Genomic DNA, 23,404 nt, shown 5'->3' with positions numbered 1-23,404 from the left:
GTCACATTTCCAACCTCGCCTCAAAAGCCAGTCGCCGACTGGGAATCCTCCGTCGTGCAAAGTCCTTCCTCGGCCCTCTTGAGCTCCTGACCACTTACAAAGCTTTTGTCCGAAGCCTGATGGAGTACTGCTCTCCCCTCTGGGCTGGTGCTCCTGCCTCCCACCTTTCTCGGCTTCACGCTGTCGAAACCAGGGCATTTAAGATCATCGGCATCTCCAGCAATGAAGCTGAGTCTTTGGGCCTCTCACTCAATCACCGCAGGTTGGTCGGTGGTCTTTCTGTCTTCTACAGACTCCTCTCCAGCCTTGCCCCCCCCCCTGCTCTCTCTGCGATTTGTCCCCACCATATTTCCACAGGGCGCTCAAGGTCCGCCAACAACCCCCTTCTGGTAAAACTACCAAAATCACGAATCGCTGCTCATCTTCACTCTTTCATTCCTCTTTTTTCCCGCCTTTGGAATAAACTTCCTCACTCTATTCTTTCCCATTCTTCCCTCCAGGCTTTCAAAACAGCTGTTTACCACCACCTCTTATCTTCCCCCATCCAAATCCCCGATCTTTTCTACCCCCAATAATCCACCCAGGCCCACTTCCTTCAATTCTCCTGCTTCCCTTCCTGAAAGTCCCTGTAATGTCCATCTTCTCTTCGCCATGTTCCCCGTCCCATCCCCATCCCTCTCCCTTCCACAGTTCACCGAATGTGTCTGTTCCCCACTGTTTTGTCCCTTCCACTCCCGTCCCTCTCGTCTCATGCCTCCTTGCTGTGAGTTGTGTGTTAGCTCTCATACGAGCCTCGACCAAGGTATACAAAAAAAAAAAAAAAAAAAAAAAAAAAAAAAGTCAGCCTTATTCAAAATAAATAAATAATCGAAAAAAAGAACCCATATCAAATAATTAAATAACTCTGGCTGTGAGACCATGCGTCCAATCGAGTTGAAATTTAAGACATGTATTCCCCATCACCACGAGATCATAATTGCGAAGTTTCACATTGATCGATTAAGCAGTTCCAGAGATAACATTTTAAAAATATTTTTCTTCAATCCAATATGGCTGCCAAATCATGTGACCTCTCAATTATTCCTGAAACTTGTATACTCATGTGGACCATCAATTTTTTTTCTGTGGACCATTATATCCCAAAAAATTTCATAACAAACAGATGTGGCATTCTACTTATGTAATAATGACGTCATCAAAAAAAAAATATCACATTTATTCCCCATGAGGAGTACTCGTCACGTGCCAAGTTTCAATGTTTTCCTTGGTGCAGTTTCAGAGATACAGAGGTCCAAAGCTTTTCCGTTTTTACAATACGGCTGCCACACCACGTGACCTATGACGTCACAATTATCATTAAACATTCTACATGAGCAATTGCACCAATGGTGAAAATTGTACAGAGAAGAAGCAAAGACATGCGTACGGCTTATGTGCACATGTAAAACATTGTGGTTATATATCTAAGATCATTCCAATTGCACTGGACCATGGACTAACACCCAGGCCGAAGGCTTGAAGCCTGCCAATCTGTGCTGCTTCATGCAATGGCGGCACATTTTATTGGGGTCAGGTCAGGTCTCCATCAAATGGGTGTAAAGCAGTTGGGTGGAGTCAGGGCAGCTGAAAACTGACCCATGTATATGTTTTATAATAAAAAAAAAAAACATTCTAAATCTAAAAAGGGCATCACTGTGAAAAATTGATGAAATGCTCTGAAACTCGAACTTCTTCTGTAACTTATAATACTAAAGTCACGTACCAAGTTTCAGTTGAATATACCGTATTAAAGGGTATGGGAAACAAGTCTGAAAAAAACACAGGTGGGACAAACAGACGGACAGACGGACGGACGGAGAGCAAACCTGCAGTTTCCTCTTGTGAAACCGGAAAGGGACTAATAAATTGGCGATTCAAAGATTGGGACGAGTAGCACCAAGTTTCAGAAATGACAAAACCTTGGAGCAAGTTTGACTGAAAATGACAAACAATAGGATTTGCTGTCACAATAAAGTATCACCGATAACAAGATGCCGGTACACAACCAAGTGACCACATTACTGTGTCAAGATCAAACACATTGGACCCACTCAGGGAAAGGAGGTCATTAATTAAACAAAGTTGTTGTATTATACAGAAGTGTGTTGTGATTTTTTTTTGAAACGAGGCAAACAAAGGCACTCGAGGTAATTTGTAATTACCCAGAAATCAAACCAGAAAGCCAAATTTGCATACATAGAGAGGGGCTTATACTGTGTGACGCAGTCACGTTACACATGTATGTAGTCATGCAACATTGGTTAAACATGCCGAGCAAATAATTAATCTACACTTCAATTTCCTCACTTGGGCCTTTCATCCAAAATTTGATTCTTCCACGACAGCACAACGGCCCTCTATATTAGGGTCGGGTAGTGGAATTTGTTGTAAATGTTTGCAGAGTTGTTAAACACAAGTTTCCAAGAGAAGCAGAAGGGATTAGATTCAAGCCAAGTACATTCATGCAAAGACTATCCCGAATAAATCACTCAACCCAACATGGCTTTGTGCAAAGCGGTCTCCATTGAAGGGAAGCAGTGCCATTCAAAACACGAGGTGGGATTTTAGGTCCTGAAGGGATATGGAAAGTAAGGTGGAAGAATCTCAAAGACATTCAATTCCTACAACTCTTTCATTTAATATGGGGCGTCTCAAGCTACGGATATTCTGAAATATATTTGAGAATCGGAGCTGAAAATCACGATGGACAAATTGTTTACAAAAAACAAACAAACAAGCGATCTGTGATCAATGATCATTCAATTTGAACTTACTATTAAGGAAATCATATTGTAAAGAGCAAATACCGTTGTAGGCATTCAACCCTGGTTGCAGGTGAGACGGCCTTTTTGTGAATGAACATTTGATTAATAGCAAGTCAGTCCTGTATATACAGTACTGCATTACAGAAATCAACGAGGGGGGGGGGGCACTCGGTAGAGCGCATACCTCCGCCACACATTGCCCGATCCAAGTGAACATATCAAGCCCAATACATTTTGGAAAATTCATGAGATATATCGTTTTTTTGGCCACATCTCTCAATGGTGAAGAATCACTTGAATTTTTTTGTATTAATTCTCACATTCGGATCCAGATCTTCACCAAAATCGAATCAGTTTGGCCTCGTCACACACCCAACTACCCCAACAAATTTCATCCGAATCAGTTCACAGGTTGAGATATCCTGCAGACAGCCAAACAAGCAAGAAAAGACGTCATGCAAAGCACGATACTTGCAAAATCCATCAGACAAATTTGACCTCAAAAATAAATGCTGGTTGAATTCAGTAACCTGATCTGCAAATCCTGTTCAAATTTCACATCAATTGGATGAAAATTGAGGATTTTAGATATTTGACAAATTTGTTGACCTTTTGGCCGATGTTGGTCTTTTGACCTCAAACAAGCTTCTTGCTTATGTCGAACTCCACAATGATTGGGTTAAAATTGTGACCTGCAGGCAATTGACAAGACAGACAGAATAATAAAATCGACTGACCAATATAGTTGAAAATCATCGATTTTGCAAGTTAGACGGAGACAGACAGACAGAAAGGGGTGAAAACATAACGTCCTGCCACCTTTGGTGGCAGAGGTAAAAGTAAGGAAAGTGATCATTTTGTGTTTTTCCTGGAATACGGCTACATTCACTTTTTCTCAGTGACATTTCCAATTGTTAAACACCATTAATCTACACAACATGCTGTCGTTAACTAAGACTGGTCAATTTTATACAACCAGGGAACATATTTTATAACCACACAAGCGAGTTCTTACTGTCGAGCAAACACCCGAGAGCCGAAAGCCATTGCAAAAGGTCACACAAAAAGATGTATTCAAACAAATCAGAGTTGTATTCTCATTTGAAATCAACCACAGCAAGTTGAGCGATTGCTTTGGCAAAAGTGAAAAAGTATATAATAAAATTTTAAAAAACAAGTCGTCAAACCTCAACTTGATATGTTAATTGAACAGGATGAACTATAACTCGACCATTTTGCTCTTTACGGCTTGCAAGGATCGTGATCATGTTAATGTGGGTTCATATGGTGTTGTAATTATGAGACCCACACTTGCATCTCATTTGCATAACCATGATTCAAATCATAAGATAAACCGGTTTTATAGAGCAATGAATCAAGGTGCAGGTTATTAAAGCGTGATGGCCCCCGGGTCCATGGCAAATGTTGGAACAATGGGCCGACAAGAAAATGTGAAAACTGTGATGTACCAAGGAAAGGCAAACGACCTCAGTGGGCACCTCTCAAAACTGCTGCGGGGTTCAAGTGCGTTTGTTAGAGTTTGAGGGGTTTTTTATACAGAAGTTAAAGGGGTTTCTGTTCGAGCTTACAGGATTTTTAATAGTTTAAGGGTTGTTTTTTTATTTAAAGGAAACTTTAAGGGGGTTAAATTTTTTTTTTTTTTTTTTTTTTTTTAGAGTTTAAAGGGTATATATATATATATATATATATATATATATATATATATATATATATATATATATATATATATATATATATATATATATCTTCTTCTTTCGGCTGCTCCCATTAGGGGTCGCCACAGCGGATCATCCGTATGATCCGCATAGTGATTTGGCATATGTTTTACGCCGGATGTCCTTCCTGACGCAACCCTAGTCGCCTCTTACGACACAGGGATATGGTACACCTATTTTAACCGGGGTATACACCGGCCCAGTATACTGGTACTCATTTCGCCGACCTCGGAAGGATGACAGGCGGAGTCAACCCCCTGGTGTATTAATTCAGTGGCCCAATGGGGCTTGAACTCAGGACCTTTTGGATCCCAAGCCGTTGCCCTAACCACTGCGCCAACACCAGGCTCATATATATATATATATATATATATATATATATATATATATATATATATATATATATATATATATATATATATATATATATATATATATATATATATATATATATATATATTTCAAGGGTTCTTTTATAAAAAAAAGTTTAAGTTCCAAAAACCCTTGGTCATTTTCAACCTAAAATCTGAAAACGATTGAAAAAATCATGAATCACAGTACAATTTAAAGTTTGTTTTTGAAATTATTTTGCCAGTGTCGAAAATAGCCCGAGAGTGTCGATTTTCAATTTTACCAGTGACGTCACATCACGATCTCACCTCGATCCAAGTGGCGGCTTTACATGGAGAAACAGTGCAGGTTGAGCTCGGATTCCGATACCGATTCCACAGTAATTAGCAACACTGAAGCTTTTCAGTATGTTGAAACTGATCAGTGGGATTTTGGAGAAACAATTGGAGACAAAATTAGTGATGGAAACGCTTTTGGGGGGAATTGTGGAGCCGAATAGTTTTGAGCCTTGTGAGAGCGATTCAGATGAAGGTGTTAAAAAGATCAAAACGCCGGTCACATGATCACTTCAGCTTGCTAGGGATTGCTTTTTGTTCGATCAACTGCTTATAAGGGAGGGATTGTGTATTCAGTGACAAATCGGTTTATATAATAGTCGAGCAGAAACACTTATCGCACAGTAGACTCGGACACAGTGGACAAAATGGATGACGAATGCATTGTCTCACTGGTCGCAGGCTGACCAGGTGTCTTGTACGTTATGGGATCGTCCTGTTTCATGCTTTCCCAGGATGCCATTTGTGTCCACGAGGTGTTGATATCCCACTCCGGTGGAAAAGGGGGGGGGGAGGAGTGGTGGTGCGATGGTAGAATGGGGATGTGGTGTGGGGTGGCGGTGGGGATTATGGAGGGATGGTGGGTATTGTTGATGGTGGAGAGGGGGTGTGGAGTTGTAGTGGGTCTTGTGGAGGGATGGCGGAGGGGAAGGGGGACCCTGAAAGGTTTAGCGTCCTTCTCGGAGGACATGATACATACATACTCTTTCTCCACTCAATGGATGGTGGTTTATTTGATTTAGTAGAAATTTATTGACGATAGATAATTATTTTCAGGTGCTCTTGTGGTAACTGCCAGGCAATGGCAACAGGTGCTTGATTCACCGCTCAAATCACCCGTGTGCATGTGCTGGTAGCTGGGTCGAGATGGTGTTGCAGTTTCGAGTGACGGCTGTTTCTTCCGTTTTTTTAAAAATTCCGTTAATATATAAACATCCCCTCTCAATCATGGTGAATAACCACAAGATCTAGTCATCTCTGTTGTTCCATAACAATGCTATGTGAAATGTTCCGAGAATAAAAGCGAACATTTTGTAGGCCTGATTCACACGCGGGTATTTTGGACAAACCTCGTCCAATTTCTGGCAAACTTGGGGCGTTTCGGACCATTGGTGTAGCATGAAACCGTCTCGGTTTGTATCACTAAACAAGCACCAAGGACGCATCAACTCGACATTTTTGTTACCGTTTGAATGAAATTGGACCACGATGTCACCAGGAAACAATACAGAAGTGGCGCTCGCTTTCTTGGTGTGACCTCATGACTAATTTGAAGAAGAAGAAGCTTTTAATCGCAAATTTATCTACTTTACAATTTGGAAATCGGAAAAAGACACATCATATCTATTGTGGGTGCAGGCAGTGGTGGAGGTGCCGAAATGGAAATTGGTCGATATGATGTATGGGAGACAGTTTTTGTGGGTGATGAGACAATTAAATATGTGGATTCTTCATTCTGCAGGAAGGATTGTCGACATTGAATTCTGTGCAGTTTTGGAGGAGCAGGAGTTAGCGACATTGAAGGAAGGGTAAACAATATTGTATCGGGTCATGGCAGGAAGAAGTTGGTTGTGGTACACCAAGGTGTGAATGATGTCGGGAAAGTTTACTCAGAGGTTTTGAAAAATAGATACAGGATATTAGGTGAGCGGCTGAAAGCAAAGGGTTATGAGGTCACGTTTTCTGGGATTCTCCTAAGATTAGGAAACAATATAGAAATTCTGAGCAGAGCAACAGATGTCAACCAATGGCTGGAAGAATGGTGTGGGGAGGAAGGTTTTACATTTAAGAAGAAGTGGGAATCATTTATGGGACAAAGGGAGTGTTTCCAGAATTATGGCCATATATTAAATAGAAAGGAGGCAGCAAGGTTTGCAGTGTGAACTGAGGAAGGAATTCAGGCTTTTTTAGGTCAGTGGAGGGTGGGGAAGGTATCATGGAAGGAAGTGATAAAGTAATTGTGATGAGTAAGGTAGGCAGGAAAATATAATTTCAGGCAGGGGAAAGTTAAACATATTCTATACCAATGCCAGAAGTTTAAATAATAAGATGGAAGAGCTTGAAGCCAAAGTAGATAACGAGGAGTACGATATAGTTACAGTGAGAGACATGGTTTAAGGAGGAGAGTAACTGGAGGACAGGATTAGAAGGCTACAAGGTGTATCGGTGTGATAGGAAGGAGAGAATAGGAGGAGGAGTAGCAATCTGGGTAAAGGACAGCATTGTATCAAGAGAAATGGGTGACATTAAGGAAGGAATAAATGTTGAGGATTCTGTGTGGGGAGAGATTAAAGATTGTAAAAACAGTAAGATACTGGTAGGATGCTTTTATAGGGCTCCGGATGGGAAGGAAGAGGAGGAAGGAGGAGTACATGAAGAATTCAAAAGGGCATGTGGTAAGGGAAGAGTTGATTACGGGGAATTTAAACTTGCCAGGGATAGATTGTGTCCAGGAACAGGGAAAAGGAAGAGCAGATGAGGATTTCCTCGTTTTAGTCCAGGATTGATTTTGAACCCAGTTTGTAGATAAGTTCACGAGGGGGAGTGCAGTGTTCGACCTCCTTTTAAGTAATGGTTCGACCTCCTTCTTCAACTTTTACACACGAACAGTCAGGAGAATTGCCAATAGCTGAGAGTATCTGTCAAGGAGGTGAGGAAGAGCTTTTGCAGAAGATCGAGGTTGGAGTGGAGGAAGTAAAGGAACAGCTAGGTAATCTAAGAGTAGATTTGGCTCCAGGGCCAGATAATATGCACCCAAGAGTATTGATGGAGATGGCTGAACAGGTAAGCGAGATGTTAACGGATATTTTCAGCAGTTCCCTGGAGTCAGGACAGGTCCCGGGGGATTGGAGAGTAGCAAATGTAACATCATTATTTAAGAAAGGATCCAGAGAAGAATTGGGGAACTATAGACCTGTAAGTTTGACTTGAGTTGTGGGGAAGGTGTTGGAGACATTAATTTGGAACCAGATGAGGAACCATTTCAACAAATACAAACTAATTAAAGGTAGTTAGCATGGGTTTACCATCGGTAGTTCCTGTCGAACAAATCTTTTAGAGTTCTCTGAAGCAGTGTCTGATTGGATGGATGATGGAAAGGCAGTGGACATAGTATATCTATTTTTAGACTTTAGGAAGGCATTTAATAAGGTACCACATCAGAGGTTGTAAACCAAGGTGAGGGCTTGTGGAGTGGCTGGTCAAGTAGGTAATTGGATTGCAAACTGGCTTAATGGTAGGAAGCAAAGAGAGGGATGATGTCTTGCTTGGAGGATGCAAGTCGTGGGGTACCTCAGGGATCAGTACTCGGACCATTTCTATTCATTATTTCCATCAATGATTTGAATAGTGGGGTGAAGAGTCGGCTTTCCAAATTTGCAGACACAAAGCTTGGAGGTGAGGTGGATGGCAGAGGGGGTGGTGATCAGATACAGGAAAGTATTGATACTTGCATTGATTGGGCAAAAGATTGGCAGATGTAATTTAACCTGAGCAAGTGCAAGGTGTTTGGGATGGGAAAGAACAATGAAAATAGAGATTACAGGATGCAAGGGGCAATTTGGAGGGTATCACACTGGAGAAGGATCTGGGGGTGGTAATAGATATGGGAGGTAAGCAGGCAGCACAATGCCAGGCAGCTAAAAGTAAAGCAAATAGGGTTTTAGGTTTTATTCTGAGGGGGATCATTTATAAATCAAAAGAGATGGTGTTGACATTGTATAGAAATTTAGTGAGGGCCACATCTACAATATTGTGTGCAGTTTTGGTCACCACAACTCAGGAAGGACATAGATGCCACAGAGAGGGTTCAGTACAGGGCGACTCGATTGATTCCGGGCTGAGCTCGACTCAGCTATGAGGAGCGGCTGAAGGAGATGGGCTTTATTCACTAGAAAGGAGGCGGTTACGAGGAGATATGATTGAGATGTTTAAGATCATGAAAGGTATCGATAAAATAAGTGCAGATTAATTGTGCAACAGAGTAGACAGTAACAGAACCAGGGTCCATAGCCTGAGAGTAAATAGGAGAGTTAAGATGTTAGTAAGGAAGGGGTCTTTTACTGAGAGTAGTTAATGCATGGAATGGCCTCCCTGGAAAGGGAGTGGCAGCAGAAACAGTCAATAAGTTTAAATTAGAATTAGATAGGTACCTGGAAGTTATGGAGATAAAGGGGTATGGGGATGTTGATAAGACTTTTAGGTCGCTTGAGCATTGATGGGTGATTGTGTGCATGTGTATTGAGTGCTGTTGATGGGGGTCTTGTCAAGAGGGGTTGTGTGGTTGATGTGTGTTTTTAACCAAGCCTATGCCTCCTCCCCTGAGGGGAAGAAAAGAAAATAAAATAAAAAAACCGAACAAAATACAAAAACTACAAAAGCAAACAAAAAATATTATTTCATCGATTAAAAACTTTTTTTGCATTTTCTTCCTTGGATCTTGTGTCCATGGGTTGGTGTGGTGTTCGCACAGGCATGATGGGCTGAATGAATGGCCTCCACCTGTTAGATTTCCTGGTGATATTTTGTCGGGAATATAGATGAGTGTCGAGGTGGTCTGAACATTTGGGTTCCCATTTAAGGATTTAAAAAACATTGAGTTTTAAAGGTGTTGTTTTTCTGTTGAGGTGATCATTAAAGTTTTCAGGGTTTTTAAAAATTATTTCTTGGAGTTGAAGGTTTTTTCTCAATTTTTGTTTTAATTGTTCTTTTAAGGGTTTATTATTCGACTTAAAGGGAGTTTTTATTCAAGTTTAAAGGGGTTAATATTATCCCTCACCAGAGGAGAGGGTATTGAATTTGGGTCCATTTGTTTTTTACTGTTTGTCCACACAGAATGTGGGTACGTGTATTAATTACATTCAACTCTTCAGAATCCTAACACCTTTCAAGACTAGCAAGACCTCTTAAACCCCCCACCCTCCCTCCCCCAAGACCTCCTAAAACCCCCAAGACCTCTTAAAACTTCCAAGACCTCTGAGACCCTTTAGAACCCCAAAGACCCTTAGACTCCTTCATACGCTTTAGACATTTCCACCTTTCAATACCCTGTCGACCCATTTGAGCTTGAGACTCTTCTTTTTTATGTTTTAGGACCCTTTTGACCTCTTCAGACAATTCCGACCCTTTAAACCTTAAATTACACCCTTTTGACCCCTACGACCTTTTAAGACTATTTGGAAGTTTTGACACATTGGACTATTTCAACACTTTAGACACAGTTAGACCTTGAGAACAATTTACCTTTACAACATTTCAGACCTTTCATTTGCAATTAACGACCTTTCGTATATTTGGAACAAAATACACCATAAAAAACCCAAGCCCTGGTAAGGGTCTGCAATCTTTGATTGCCCAGTCCTGTTTGTTGTTTTTTGGGTTTTTTGCTGGGGAAACCCTTCAGTGTGCAGAGAGGTGAGCCAGGCTGAACATTTTATGCTTTGTTGCCCACTGAAAGGCCAGATCTACATCTAGACCTTAACCAAAATCTAATACTACATATCGTTTTTGGCCCTACCTCTCAATGGTGAAGAATCACTCAGAAAAATTTTTAAAATTCTCATATCCGGATCCAGATCAAGATCTTCACCAAATATGAATACGTCCTTGACGCCCACCAAACCTGTCCATAAAGTTTGTAACAAATCCATCCATAACTTGTTGAAATATCATGCTACATATAGTTTTTGGCCCAATCTCTCAATAAAAAAATTATAGCTTTTATTCATAAATCAATTAATATCGTAGATTAATTAATTAATCAATAATCAAAATAAAAATCAATTAATCGTAGTCACACACCCAACATGTCCACCAAGTTTTATCCAAATCTGTCCACAACTTTGAGATATCCTGCTCACAAAACAAACAAACAAACAGACACGGGTGAAAACAACCTCCGTCCACCTTCGGTGGCAGTGATAACTAATGTTTGAAGGAATTGATGAAATAAATAATTCCACAGAATGCAAGTCTGGAGACCAATTCAAACAGAAGATGGGTCAAGGCTCAAACAATGCACAACTAGTCAACACTGCACCGTCTCAATTGGTGCAAGTTAACAACGCACACAAACCTGCATCGCAACCTGGGATGCTGGAGCAGGGACGGCAAGTACCCCCCCTGTATTTTTCCGGGAGGGGTGGCATAAAATGTCTCATCACGCGGATGCCCAAAAAAGTCCAACTCTTCATCATATCATAATAATAATCATCACTGAACAAACAGTGCAAGAAGCTTGCTTCTAATAAACATGCATCATATCCTTTGACTACCAATAATTTTGTCCTTACAAGTCTTTAGAAGCTTTCAGGAAGCAGAACTCAAAATTTCCTCAAAAGGATTTTCCAATTCCAATTTGTCCAGGATTTAATCAATTTTCACTATGATAAGACCTCACACGTATCCTGGCAGCGAATGACGCTACCTGACAAGCCTACAGCTACCAGAGAGCTCTGGAAAATGCGCTGTGATAGTGATAATGTTGTGCAGCACACTACCACCAATTGATATGGCTTATAATTCTTGGCATCACGATTAATTAAAATAATCTTACCGCACGTAGGAGCCATCACTTTTTGGGACCTTTTTTTGTGCATCCTTTCAATGAGTAAACAACCACAGTGAACTTACCTGCCCCAGGTGCTATCGGGTTAATTACTTCCATAAAAAGCACTGTATATGAAATAGATTGATAATAATTGCTCTCGGAAAGATAAAGTGCGAGTTTGCTAGACGATGCCAAATTCTTTCAATGAGTAATTGACTACATTGCTAGAAGGTGCCAGACAAAATGTATATCTGAGTTTGCAGTTGAAAGACACGATTCCAATTTTCCCAAGTTTGAACTCGTTCTGTGTGTTTTCATTTCTCACAGCTGACTTTTAACCTTTTATGATTCAATTATTTTATTTTTGTCCTCAAAGAAATTCTGCCCCCCCCCTTTGCCGTTCTACCGTACTGGTGTCCCTACCTTTACCCGAAGCTGTACCGCAACACCAAAAAAAATTTAACCACACTCTGCTGGGTATTTCCCTGCAAGGTGCATGTATCATGATGACTGCACAAGTCAAACAGAGACTGCTGGGCCCCTAAAAAAAACCACCCGAAGGTCCTTTGAAATTCCTCAAAACATACCACAACCCATGTAGACACCGCTCTGTATCAGTTGCAATTAAGTTATTTTTTGTTTCTTTTCCATAACAGGCTTCAGTCACAGACTGTACAGTCCTCATCAAGGTCAAGCCTTAAATGAAACAAAAGTTTGGTTTGAAGAGTTAGACAAAAACTTCATGGCCATAGTTTACTCACCCATCAGTCTCACTCGAAGTTACAAACAATGAGCAGAAATAATTTACCTGCGGGGCTGTGGTGGCCATTTTGACGTTGTAGATGTTCCTTATAGCAGACAGAACACATGCCATCAGTACGAGGGTTGCCGTAGAAACCACATCCCGTGGAGCACAGCATCGGAGTTGGAGTCTGATTGGCTTCCTGTGCCATGGCCTGTCTGGAAAAAAAGAAGTTTTTTTTTTGTTTTGTTCAATGTGTATGAAACGAACATGCTTGCAATCACAGCAAGAAAAACACAGCCTTCACCACCCAGCCAAACAGGGTTTGCTCAAAGCTACAAATAGAAATTATGATTACAAATAGAAATGTGGAGAAAGGAAAGTTTAGAGTCATGTAAAAGCAGCAGCCTGCCTACCCAATCAATCAATCACTTAGCATAAAAATGTAAATGATTTTCATCCCATATGCTGAGCCTCGTGTTGGTTTTGTGATTAGGTTGGCTGGCTTGGGATCTTAGGGTCCTGAGTTCGATCCCCGTTGGCCGCTGAATTAATACCAGGTGGGGATGACTCAGCCTGCCATCCTTTTGAGGTCAGCGAAATGAGTACCAGTGTACTGGTGTTGGGGCACAGCATCAGCGGCACAGTCACACCCCAACAAAACGATAGCTATCCAGCAGCCAAGCCGCCCTACACAAGAAGATCCCATATGCTTGCTTTTAACCCAAAACATGAAAAAAATGGAAACACCTGGGTAAATGAGGGACACCAAGTATATCGAGAGCAACGGCTTCTCCAGAGATGTGGCCCATGTGCTAATGAAGCAACAATAAAAAAACAAAAACATCCCAGCATTCTTAGGGTCATGTATAAAAATGATGTGCAGACCTAGTTGGCTACAATTATGGCCAGCATAGCTTTAAGAGGAGACCTCAGTGACTGAAAGAGGGGTAATTGTCGGGGCACGTTTAGCAGGAGCTTCATTGACGAAGAAAACCCAACTTGCTGATGTTTCACGAGCAACGGTGTCGAAGGCGATGTCGGCATGGAACTCCAAAGGAAACATCAGCAAAGGGCAACAGTGGGCGGATGTGTATACTCCAGGATCGTGATATCTGTGCATTAATTTGAAGTGCAAGGCAAAATAGGTGAGCAACTGCAGATCAATTGACTGTAAATTTTCAACCTGGGGCACGAGCAGCCAGTTTCATCAAAAATGGTCCGCTGAGAGCTCCAGAGCGGGATACCATAGTTGGGCTACAATGCACAAACGCTCATCACACCTGGCAATGCACGTTCGAGTCCAGTGGTGCAAAGAGCACAGGCAATGAACTACCGAGCAGTGTAGAAATTTGATTATGGTCAGACGAATCATCCTTCACCATTTTCTCGAGAAACAGAAAAGTGCACTTGTGGCACCAACCTAAAGAACTCTACAACCCTGAGTGCTTGGTTCCAAAAGTGAAGGGTTCTGGTGGTTCTGTAATGTTGTGGGGTGCAGTCATTCATTTAGAAGGCAAAGTCAATGCCAATCGTGACTTAATGGTACCGAGTGATCATCTTCACCCCATGTTGCAGCATTTCTTTCCTGCCAGGAGGGGTGTCTTCCAGGATGACAATGCACATGTGACTGCTCAATGGTTTGATGAGCATGACACATGTTATCCATATGTCATGGCCTTCTCACTCACCATAATTTGAACCCAATGGAGCATTTATGGGATATTCTGGAACGATGCCCGAGAGTGTTTTCCATCTTCAAACAGGTGTGAAATGATTGACTTTCGCATGGAAGAATGATGCTGCATCCCTCCTACAGAATTCCAGATGCTGGTGGACTCTATGCCACAACACATACAAGCTGTACTGGCCGCACATGGTGGCCAAACACGCTATCAAGTGACTTTACATTGGCGTTTCCTCTTTTTTTTGCCTACCACCTACCTGCAACAGCACCATGCACTGATGAATTAAACTGAGCGTGAAGGCAATGACGGAAATGTTTGATGCTCATCTCTTTACCTATGATGAAGGCATTTTGTCAGACGACCTATGGAGACCCTTCTTCTCAAATGAGCATCCCAATCAGAGCTGATTGTGGAGTAAGTATGCAAACGGGTTCAATGTATAAACTACTTCAACGGCGAGGATCTTCTGCTGACGGGAGCCGCTCGTTGTCCGAGAAAAACCCTGCAGTGTGTTCTGAAGGTATATCTTCAAGCAGAAACCACGTTTGTTTGCTGTATACGATGAGGAAACCCATCCTCTTGGATAGACGATGATGACCCTGTTTTCCTGTATCACCTGTTGTGGACCATTCTGCAGTTCACTTGTTTGCCCGTTCCATTTCAAGCTGAGGAGCCGTTTGTAGTTTTTTTCATATCATATTTTGACCCCACTCCCTCCCCTAAGTCCCAACATTCTGGATTTGGATTCATCATGAAATACATCAAAATGGTTTTTAAAAATCATGACATGCACTTGCAAAAAATTTCAATTATCTTGTCTTTTGGAAAAGGGAAATCAACGAGGCAAGAAGGAAAAGTCATCACGCTCCATGGCAATCCGACGGTACGACGTGCACACGCACACACAAGATTCAGAGAGTGGTTGTGGTGATTATGATATGAACCCAAATCGAGAGAGCATTTTCAGTGACAACCATTTATTGGCGGGATCGGGATGGTTTCACACGATAATTTATTGTGACCATACCTACCTTGTTTACACACCATTTTGGTGAAACATCCCGACACCCTTTTGCATATTTAGAAATTCTGTTTATTACTGGTTTCTGTACTTTACGAGTACAACCTAAAATTATATTTTGATTGTATTCTGAAATATCTTGTCATTAACACTGCCGGTTGAATACGAACAGAGTAACACAAAGGATGCGAGGACTGAACAGTTGTCAGACTTGAAAATGGTTTTGTTGTTTGACTGTACGTAATATTTCACAGTTAACTACACCGACAGAGATGTGATTGGCCCTCGGCCAATTGCCTCACCACAGGCCCTCCCACCAGGCTGATTGAAAGGTGTTGTCCAGGCTACACTTCTTGGCCCTTCATTGCCCCATGTGTAAGCATGCAGTTACATAGACTTCGTGGAATCCTTTCAAGTTATGAAATATTTGAGCAGTCATGGACCTTCCCTTTGTAAAATGCAATAGATTTGTGGTTAATCCAAATATTAAACTTTAATCTATTTTTAGTTATGATGTCTGAACAAAAAGATATTTGGAAGAAGAAGACAATCGTGGCCAACGGATATTGGCACCCTTGCACTTTTTTCAAATAAAACTTACAATTTTCTCGAAAAATAAGTTGAAATTGACAAAAGTATTTGGTCTCCACAATTCTTTATTTCACTGTTAATATGAGAGAACCTTTGTTTTTTGATTCAGAACTTAATATATCCTTTAAAAAAAGAACTGGAATTGATAAAATTATTGAACCCTCGATTTAATATTTGGTAGCACAGCCTTCAGACAAAATAACTGCAGTCAAGCACTTCCTCCAGCCATGAATGAGCTTCCTCCACCTCTCTACTGGCAGTTTGTTCCACTCTTCTTGTATAAACTGCTCCAGTTCTCCCAGATTTGAAGGGTGGCTTCTCCCAACTGCTGTTTTCAGATCTCCCCACAGGTGTTCAATGGGATTTAGATCTGGATTCATTGCTGGCCAATACAGAACAGTCCAGCGTTTTGGCTTGAACCATTCCTTGGGTGCTTTTTGAAGTGTGTTTGGGGTCATTGTCCTGCTGCAAGACCCATGACTTTCGACGGAGACCCAGCTTTCTGACTGCGCTCACGGTTGAAGATTGCTCTCCAAAATGCCTCTTTGGTAATCTCCTGATTTCATGATGCCATGCAAACAAGGCAGCACAGCAACCCCAAAACATCACAAAACCTTCTCCATGTTTGACTGCAGGGAAGGTGTTCTTTTCTTTGAAGGCTTCATTTTGTTTTCTGTAAACATAGAGATGATGTGCTTCACCAAAAAGCTCTAAGTTGGTCTCATCTGTCCACAGGACATTCTCCCAGAAGGATTTCAACTTGTTCAGGTGTGTTTTGGCAAACTCCAGTCGGACTTTCTTATGTCTCTCTCAGCAGTGGGGTCGCCTTGGGTCTCCTACCACAGAACCCCCTTTCATTGTCTGTTGGCGACGGATGATGCGAGTTCAAACTGTCATACCTTGTGTCTGAAGGTCACCTTGAATCTGTTTGGCAGTCGATGGAGGTGCTTTCTCCACCATTCGAACAATCCTTCGATCACGTTTTCTCTTGCGGCCACGTCCAGGGAGGTTGGCTCCAGTGCCATGTGCCTTCAACTTCCTGATAACATTGCATATGGTGGATACAGGCACATCGAGATCTCTGGAGATGGACTTGTAGCCTTGAGATTGTCCTTGCTTGGCTACAATCTTGTGTCTGACCTTCTCAGACAATTCTCTGGTTCTCTTTTTCTCCATGCTCATTGTGGCACACACAGTGACACACAACAGCAGAATGACTCCTTTTCTCGATTCAAACTGGTTGAACGAGTGATTTTTATTCTGCAGGTACCTGCAAATAACTCCAGGTCACAGGTGAGTTGAAGTCCAAAGTAAAGGAGAATCACCTGCTTGAAATATAATGATTTCAAACAACTTCTAAAAAGGTACCAATAATATTGTCTCAGCCGTTTTAGGATTTCTGGGTGGAATAAGCTAAGATTTAGTAATTTTTTCAGCTTTTTTGTTTCGTTCCACTGCAAACCAAAGAAATACACACGTGGACACCAAAATATTTTTTCATTTCAACAATTATCTGGAAGAAATGGTGTATTATTTTTTTTAAAGTGCAAGGGTGCCAATATTTTTGGCGACGACTGTATGAAGAGCATCAAGAGATATACAAACGGCCTGTTGTGTCTGTCAGTTTTGTTGCTCGGCGATGCTCTCCCAGAATGCCACGAGTGTTACTTGATGTGAAATCCTCCACAGATGACTTGTGGGTACCTCATGGGTTTTTCTTTTTTTTGAGGATTTAAACTTAGAGTGTCCGTGCCATCCCTACATAGGAAGTGTTCTGAAATTATTGATGTGCACCGACAAACAAAAGTGCATATTCCAAATCTAAAGAAAAAGAACACCTCATGCATCTGCACTTGCAATGCTACTTCTCCACCCTGGAATTACATTTATGGCAACTTACAGATAGGTTTGATCAATACAATTTCTTATTCAGCAAAATGTAAAAACCTTGTACTTGTGATGCAACAGTGTGGGGGAAATACAGTGGAGTCGTTTATCGTAGTTAGTCGAATTACTGAGTCTACATAAGAGATGGCAAGATGGGCACGCATACACAATGTTCTACTCATTTGTAAAACACACAAGGCCCCGAGTGTCTGGAATGTCACAAACACGAACACGCCACTGCTTTCAAAAGAAAACAAAACGTACAAATCCAAAGGACAGGCCGCTGCGAATCTGACGGTACAGTTTGGTAAATGACAAGTGCCATATGATTGGATCAACAGGAAGCATGAACACCGTAGATTTCATGCATAAAACAGTTGGAACACACAGAGTGTGATTTACCAAATGAGTGAGAGATAAAACACATCGGCTCCACATTATGCACCATATCTAACCTGTACACAATCACGTTAAGGAGAAGCACACTCTGAGATAACAAAGCTTGGCAATCTTAGGCATGTGACGCACACAGTTCTTCTAACACTCGCAACGTTGCAGTGATAGAAAAACCGTTATGGTTACACACCAACCTACATGTTTGGACCAGCAAGCCATTCTAATTCAGTCTTGTGTTTGAAGCATCAAGACAATCAAAAGAAAAGATTAGGTTTGACTGAAGATTTCTCAATTTGGAAGCAATAAATTCCTTGGCTGCAACCAAACTGGCTGGGCATCCCCCCCCCCCGCGCACCTCTCCCACCCCCAAATACTGCACTCCCCCTCTTACATAAATGTGGGATTTGAAGTTGCCAGGAATCGATTGTGTCCAGGAACAGGGAAAGGGCAGAGTAGACGATTTCCTCGATCTCGTCCAGGATTTGTTTTTAAAATTAGTTTGTAGATAAGCCCACGAGGGGGAGTGCAGTGTTACACCTCTTTTTAAGTAACGCTCCCAATATGGAGGAGGTGAAGGTGGGAGAGCATCTGGGGTCAAGTGACCACAACACAATGTCACAAGTGCTACTCTATTGTTGAGATGTGAAGTTTGGGATAGTGGTGTAAGGCTGTTGGATTTTAGGAAAGAAAACTGAGGCTATGAGAAGCGATTTCAGAGCTTTATATTGGGTAAAGTTAATAAGTGGACGGTCTGCATCAGAGAAATTGGAAACCTTCAAGGAGCAAATGTGTACGGTGGGGAGCAGGTATATTCCAGTGGCATCTCAAGGTAGAGACAGAAAGAGACCAGGGTGCTATGGAGTGTCAGCAGAACATATTCATTTAATACAAAACCGTAGGATTAGAGTCCGACTATCATCTACATCGGAGGAAGCAGATACTCGTTAAGAAAATAACTCGGCAGGCCAAAAGGGAAGATGAAACGGACATCGCCAAGAATATTAAACATAACAGCAACATATTCTTTAAGTATATCTAGAGTGTACGAGGTGCAGTGGAACATGAGAAGCAAGCGTGCCAGCATCAACTCCGCTTTATTGCGCGTCCGGAAGTACATTCCTGCCACCCCTAGCGGGCGAGGCATGATATACGAAAACCCAATCATGTGATACAGCACACTCCTCCCCTCGTAAAATGACAAGTCAAATGATGACAGGACAATCATAACATGACCAACCGAAACCAATCAACACTCATAATCCTCCAAGTACCGCGGCCGCACCCTGACCCGCCTCGGACGGGCAGCGCCACCAGACAGTCCAGGCTCAGACGCTTCCCGGCTCGGTCGAGGTGACACCCTCGCCGGACTCGCGCCATCCGCAATAACAACCGCCCCCGGCCAACCAGCCTGCCTGACGTCCCCGGGTAGGACAGAATCAGGCGAAGACCCCTGGGCGTCGGCACATCCGGCCCTGGCGATACAACGTCTGGCGCCGGCGACATTACAGGTGGGGGTCCCACATCATTCGGCCTGGGAGGGTGCGGGGGGGGGGGAGTGACGCTGGACAGCGATCATGCATTTGGTCCATGTGCCGCTTCCACACCTCCCCACCATCAGTCCGCACCATGAAATTCGCCGGCCCCAGTACCACAGAGACCACAGCCAGCACCCATTTGGAACCGTGGAAATAATCGCTCACCATTACCCGCTGTCCCACATCGAAGCCGCACAGCCGCGTCGGACGCGACACCACCCCACTCCCCGACCCTCCAGGTCGCAGCAAATCCAGTCTGGACCGCAATGCCCGTCCATAGAGACGAATGGCAGGCGAATCACCCGTGACAGGATGAATTGCGTTCCTGTAATGGAGCAAAAAGACATCGACCACCGTCTGCACAGGTGCAACACCCCCCCTGCGCAAAGCCCGTTTCAACATCTTAACAAACGACTCAGCTTGCCCATTCGTCTCAGGATGATATGGCGTGGACCTTAGATGTCGAATACCATTTTGGCGCATAAACTCATCAAATACACCCGCGATGAACTGCGGACCGTTATCAGAGACCAGGATATCAGGTAACCCTTTATTAGCAAAGATCGTCCGCAGTTTCTCTACTGTAATGTTTGCCGCATAACTACAACCTTCGGCCATTTAGAGAATGCATCGATCACAATCAAAAACATTTTGCCATTAACCGGCCCCGCAAAATCTACATGGACCCTCTGCCAGGCTCTGTCTGGGGTAGGCCATAGTCCCGAAGCTCGACGCGGGTTATCAGCATCTGTTTGGCAAGTGGCGCAATGCTTAACCAACTGCTCAATGTCTTTGTCCAACCCCGGCCACCACAACAGGCTACGAGCAAGACTCTTGGTCTTCATGACGCCAAGGTGACTGACATGCAGTTCTTCCAAACACCGCTGCCTGAACTTCGGCGGAATCACCGTCCTCATTCCCCACATAACGCACCGTTGGACCAACGACAGCTCCGATGCGTGTGACGTGAAAGGTTGAAATGCCGGTGTGAAGGCAGATCGCTCCAATTCCCCGTAGAAATCGCCTGGACGACACGGGCGAGCACCGGATCACGAGCCGATTCCACCGCAACCTGTCTGGCCGTGACCGGCCCACTTTGGACCTGACCCAGCGCGAACACATCGACCCGGTCGGCCAACTCAGACGCAGCTGGACCCTCCGCACACGACAAGCGTGAGAGCCCGTCGCAGTTAGCATGCTTCTCGGTGCTTCGGAACTGAATATCATAATCGTAAGCATCAAGAAACAGACACCACCGCTGTATTCACGCGGCCGCTACCACCGGCACCCCGCGTTCGGGTCTCAGGATGAATTGAAGCGGTTTGTGATCCGTCTGCAAAGCGAAATGCCGCCCCAGCAGGTATTGATGAAACCTCTGCACACCCCAGACGAGGCTGAGAGCCTCACGCTCGATCTGGGCATATCCCCGCTCTGCTGCGGACAGGGTCCGGGATGCAAAACAAACAGGCCGCTCGGAACCATCGTCCATCCTGTGGGAGAGCACTGCCCCGATGCCATATGCAGAGCTGTCGCATGCCAATAGGAGCGGACACGCAGGCTCGTAGTGCACGAGGACCGTAACCTCTGTGAGCAGCCGCTTGACGCGGTCGAACGACGCCTGGTGTGCAAGCCCCCAAGCCCAGCGCTCGTCCTTCCTGAGCAACCGTGTTAATGGCGCAAGTTGTGAGCTGAGCCCTCGCACGAACCTTTGGTAATACTGGGCCATACTAATGAACGAGCGCAGTTGCGTCTTGTTGCGAGGCGGTGGCATGTGTTGAATCGCTTCCACCTTCCGAGGACCTTTCAACAGCCCCTCCGGCGTGATGATGTGCCCGAGGTATTCCAAGCGCTGCTTGAAGAACGCGCACTTGTCCCTGTTCAAGCGCAGGCCGCACGCTTCTAGCTTTGTCAGCACTTGGGCAATGTTCGCAAGGTGCTCGTCCGCCGTTTTCCCCGCAATGAGCACATCGTCCAGGTAGGTCTGAGCGGGCAGGCCAATGCAAACCTGATCCATGGCTTTCTGCCACAAGGCTGGGGCCGAAGCAATCCCAGAACACAGTCGGGTATATCGATAGAGTCCTTGACACGTGTTGATTGTCAAAAGCTCGCTACTCCCGTGATCCATCGCCAGGTGAAAATATGCATCGCGCAGGTCTTGCTTCGTGAAGTATCGACTCCCCGCCAATCGCGCATATATTTCATCGATTGACGGCAGTGGATATTGCTCCACACTGAGCCCCGGGTTAACCGTGGATTTGAAGTCCCCGCACAATCGGACGTCTCCATTCCGTTTCAGCACCGTGACGACCGGGGTGGCCCAATCTGAGTGCGACACCCATTCGATCACTCCACAGGCCTCCAGCCTATCCAGTTGAGCCTTGACCTTGTCCCGCAGGGCATACGGCACGGGACGTGGTTTACAAAAACGAGGAACCACCCTCTCCTTCAGGAAGAGTTTTGCCTCCATGCCCTTGAGTTTCCCAAGGTCGTCGCAAAACAAACCTTGATATCTTTGAAGAATCTTCTCCAACTGATCCTCCCACCGGCTCGGCACGGGTTGCACAAGGTGAACTGCGGCCCAGTCTAGCCTGATGCGGGCCAGCCAATCTCGGCCGAGGAGAGACGGTCCCCTCCCCCGCACGACGTACAACGGAAGCGTGGCGACCTGGCCTTGGTACCGCACAGACACGTCTGCCATTCCGACTGGCGTTATCTTCTCGCGGGTGTACGTGAACAGTGTGAGGTTTGACCTGATAAGCTTCAGGCCGTTGAGTCAACGCGCGGTCTGTTCGCCCATGATCGACACAGCCGCTCCCGTATCGACCTGGAACGTGATCGGCGTTTTGTTCACTTCGACTTCCACAGCCATCGGGCGCACCGCTGCCGGGCCAATTGAAAACAGGTCCATCAACGGCCGCCGGTTCCGCCCCAGGTCGCCTCGCACATCGCCGTCCATGACCCTAACGGTGGCCGGCGCTCCACACGCTTCAGATGACCCACCTTGTGACAATTTAAATACACGGTGCCTTTATACGGGCACGCACGGCGCAGGTGTCGACCTCCGCATCCCAAACACGTCCGCGGGGTCACCTCGCCGCACGTGCGGCCGCGCGGCGACGTCCGACCCGCACCGAAGGTCGTGCGCGCGTCCCGGGGTGCTCGCGATCCCGCGTGGCCGGTGATGGCCCGAACATCCCCGCGAGTCTGCTTGACCGCTGTAGCCGTGCTGACCGCCGAGTTGAATGTTATGGCTTCAGCCTTCAGCCGTAGAACCGCCGAAACCATCTTCGCATCTTGTAAACCAGCAATAAAACGATCTCTGAGACGAGCTGGACGCTCCCCCGCCGTGAACTTGCAGGCCACGGAAGAATGCTTAATCCACGCCACGAAATCAGCGACGAGTTCCTCTGCCCCTTTCGAGAGGCGATCGAACTGGTATCGAGCGAGTATAATGACTTCTCTGGCGCCATGTGTGCTTTCATCTTCTCCACAATGTCCCGAAACGACAGCCCGTCATCACGGGGCTTGTCCGGCGCCACCAAATCACTCAGTAGTCGATAATGCTCCGCCGAAAGTGAAGCGAGCAAGATCGGCTTCTGTTTGCTCTAGTCGACCACATCATTCGCGTGGAAATAGCATCCCAATTGCTCTGAAAACAATTCGAAGTAGTCTCCGACGAAAACGGGCACATGTCCGTTTTCAATCATCCTCGTCAGCCAACTCGAGTGTATGAGGTGCAGTGGAACACGAGAAGCAAGCGTGCCAGCATCA

General features: G+C 44.5%; 1 protein-coding gene across 5 annotated transcripts in view; it reads right to left on the bottom strand.

Moving 5' to 3' along the window:
• LOC147015100 (AN1-type zinc finger protein 5-like) overlaps positions 1–23,404 on the bottom strand; it is a 63,410-nt gene that overhangs the window by 31,134 nt on the left and 8,872 nt on the right. For 2 of the 5 annotated variants that reach the window (XM_085849534.1, XM_085849535.1), the window contains exons 2-3: positions 12,582–12,733; positions 1,866–1,974 (exon numbers count right to left, since the gene is read on the bottom strand). In XM_085849534.1, coding sequence (XP_085705660.1) covers positions 1,866–1,974; positions 12,582–12,733 — 261 coding nt within the window. The remainder of the gene's footprint in view (positions 1–1,865; positions 1,975–12,581; positions 12,734–23,404) is intronic. The other 3 variants (XM_085849536.1, XM_085849538.1, XM_085849537.1) reach the window with 2 other exon arrangements.

This window comes from Eptatretus burgeri, chromosome 12, assembly GCF_056783735.1.
Source record: "Eptatretus burgeri isolate ZD-2024b chromosome 12, Ebu_testis_v1, whole genome shotgun sequence".
NCBI lineage: Eukaryota > Metazoa > Chordata > Myxini > Myxiniformes > Myxinidae > Eptatretus > Eptatretus burgeri.
The sequence above is the reverse complement of the archived record's forward strand: the minus strand, read 5'-3'. Positions and strand labels throughout refer to the sequence as shown.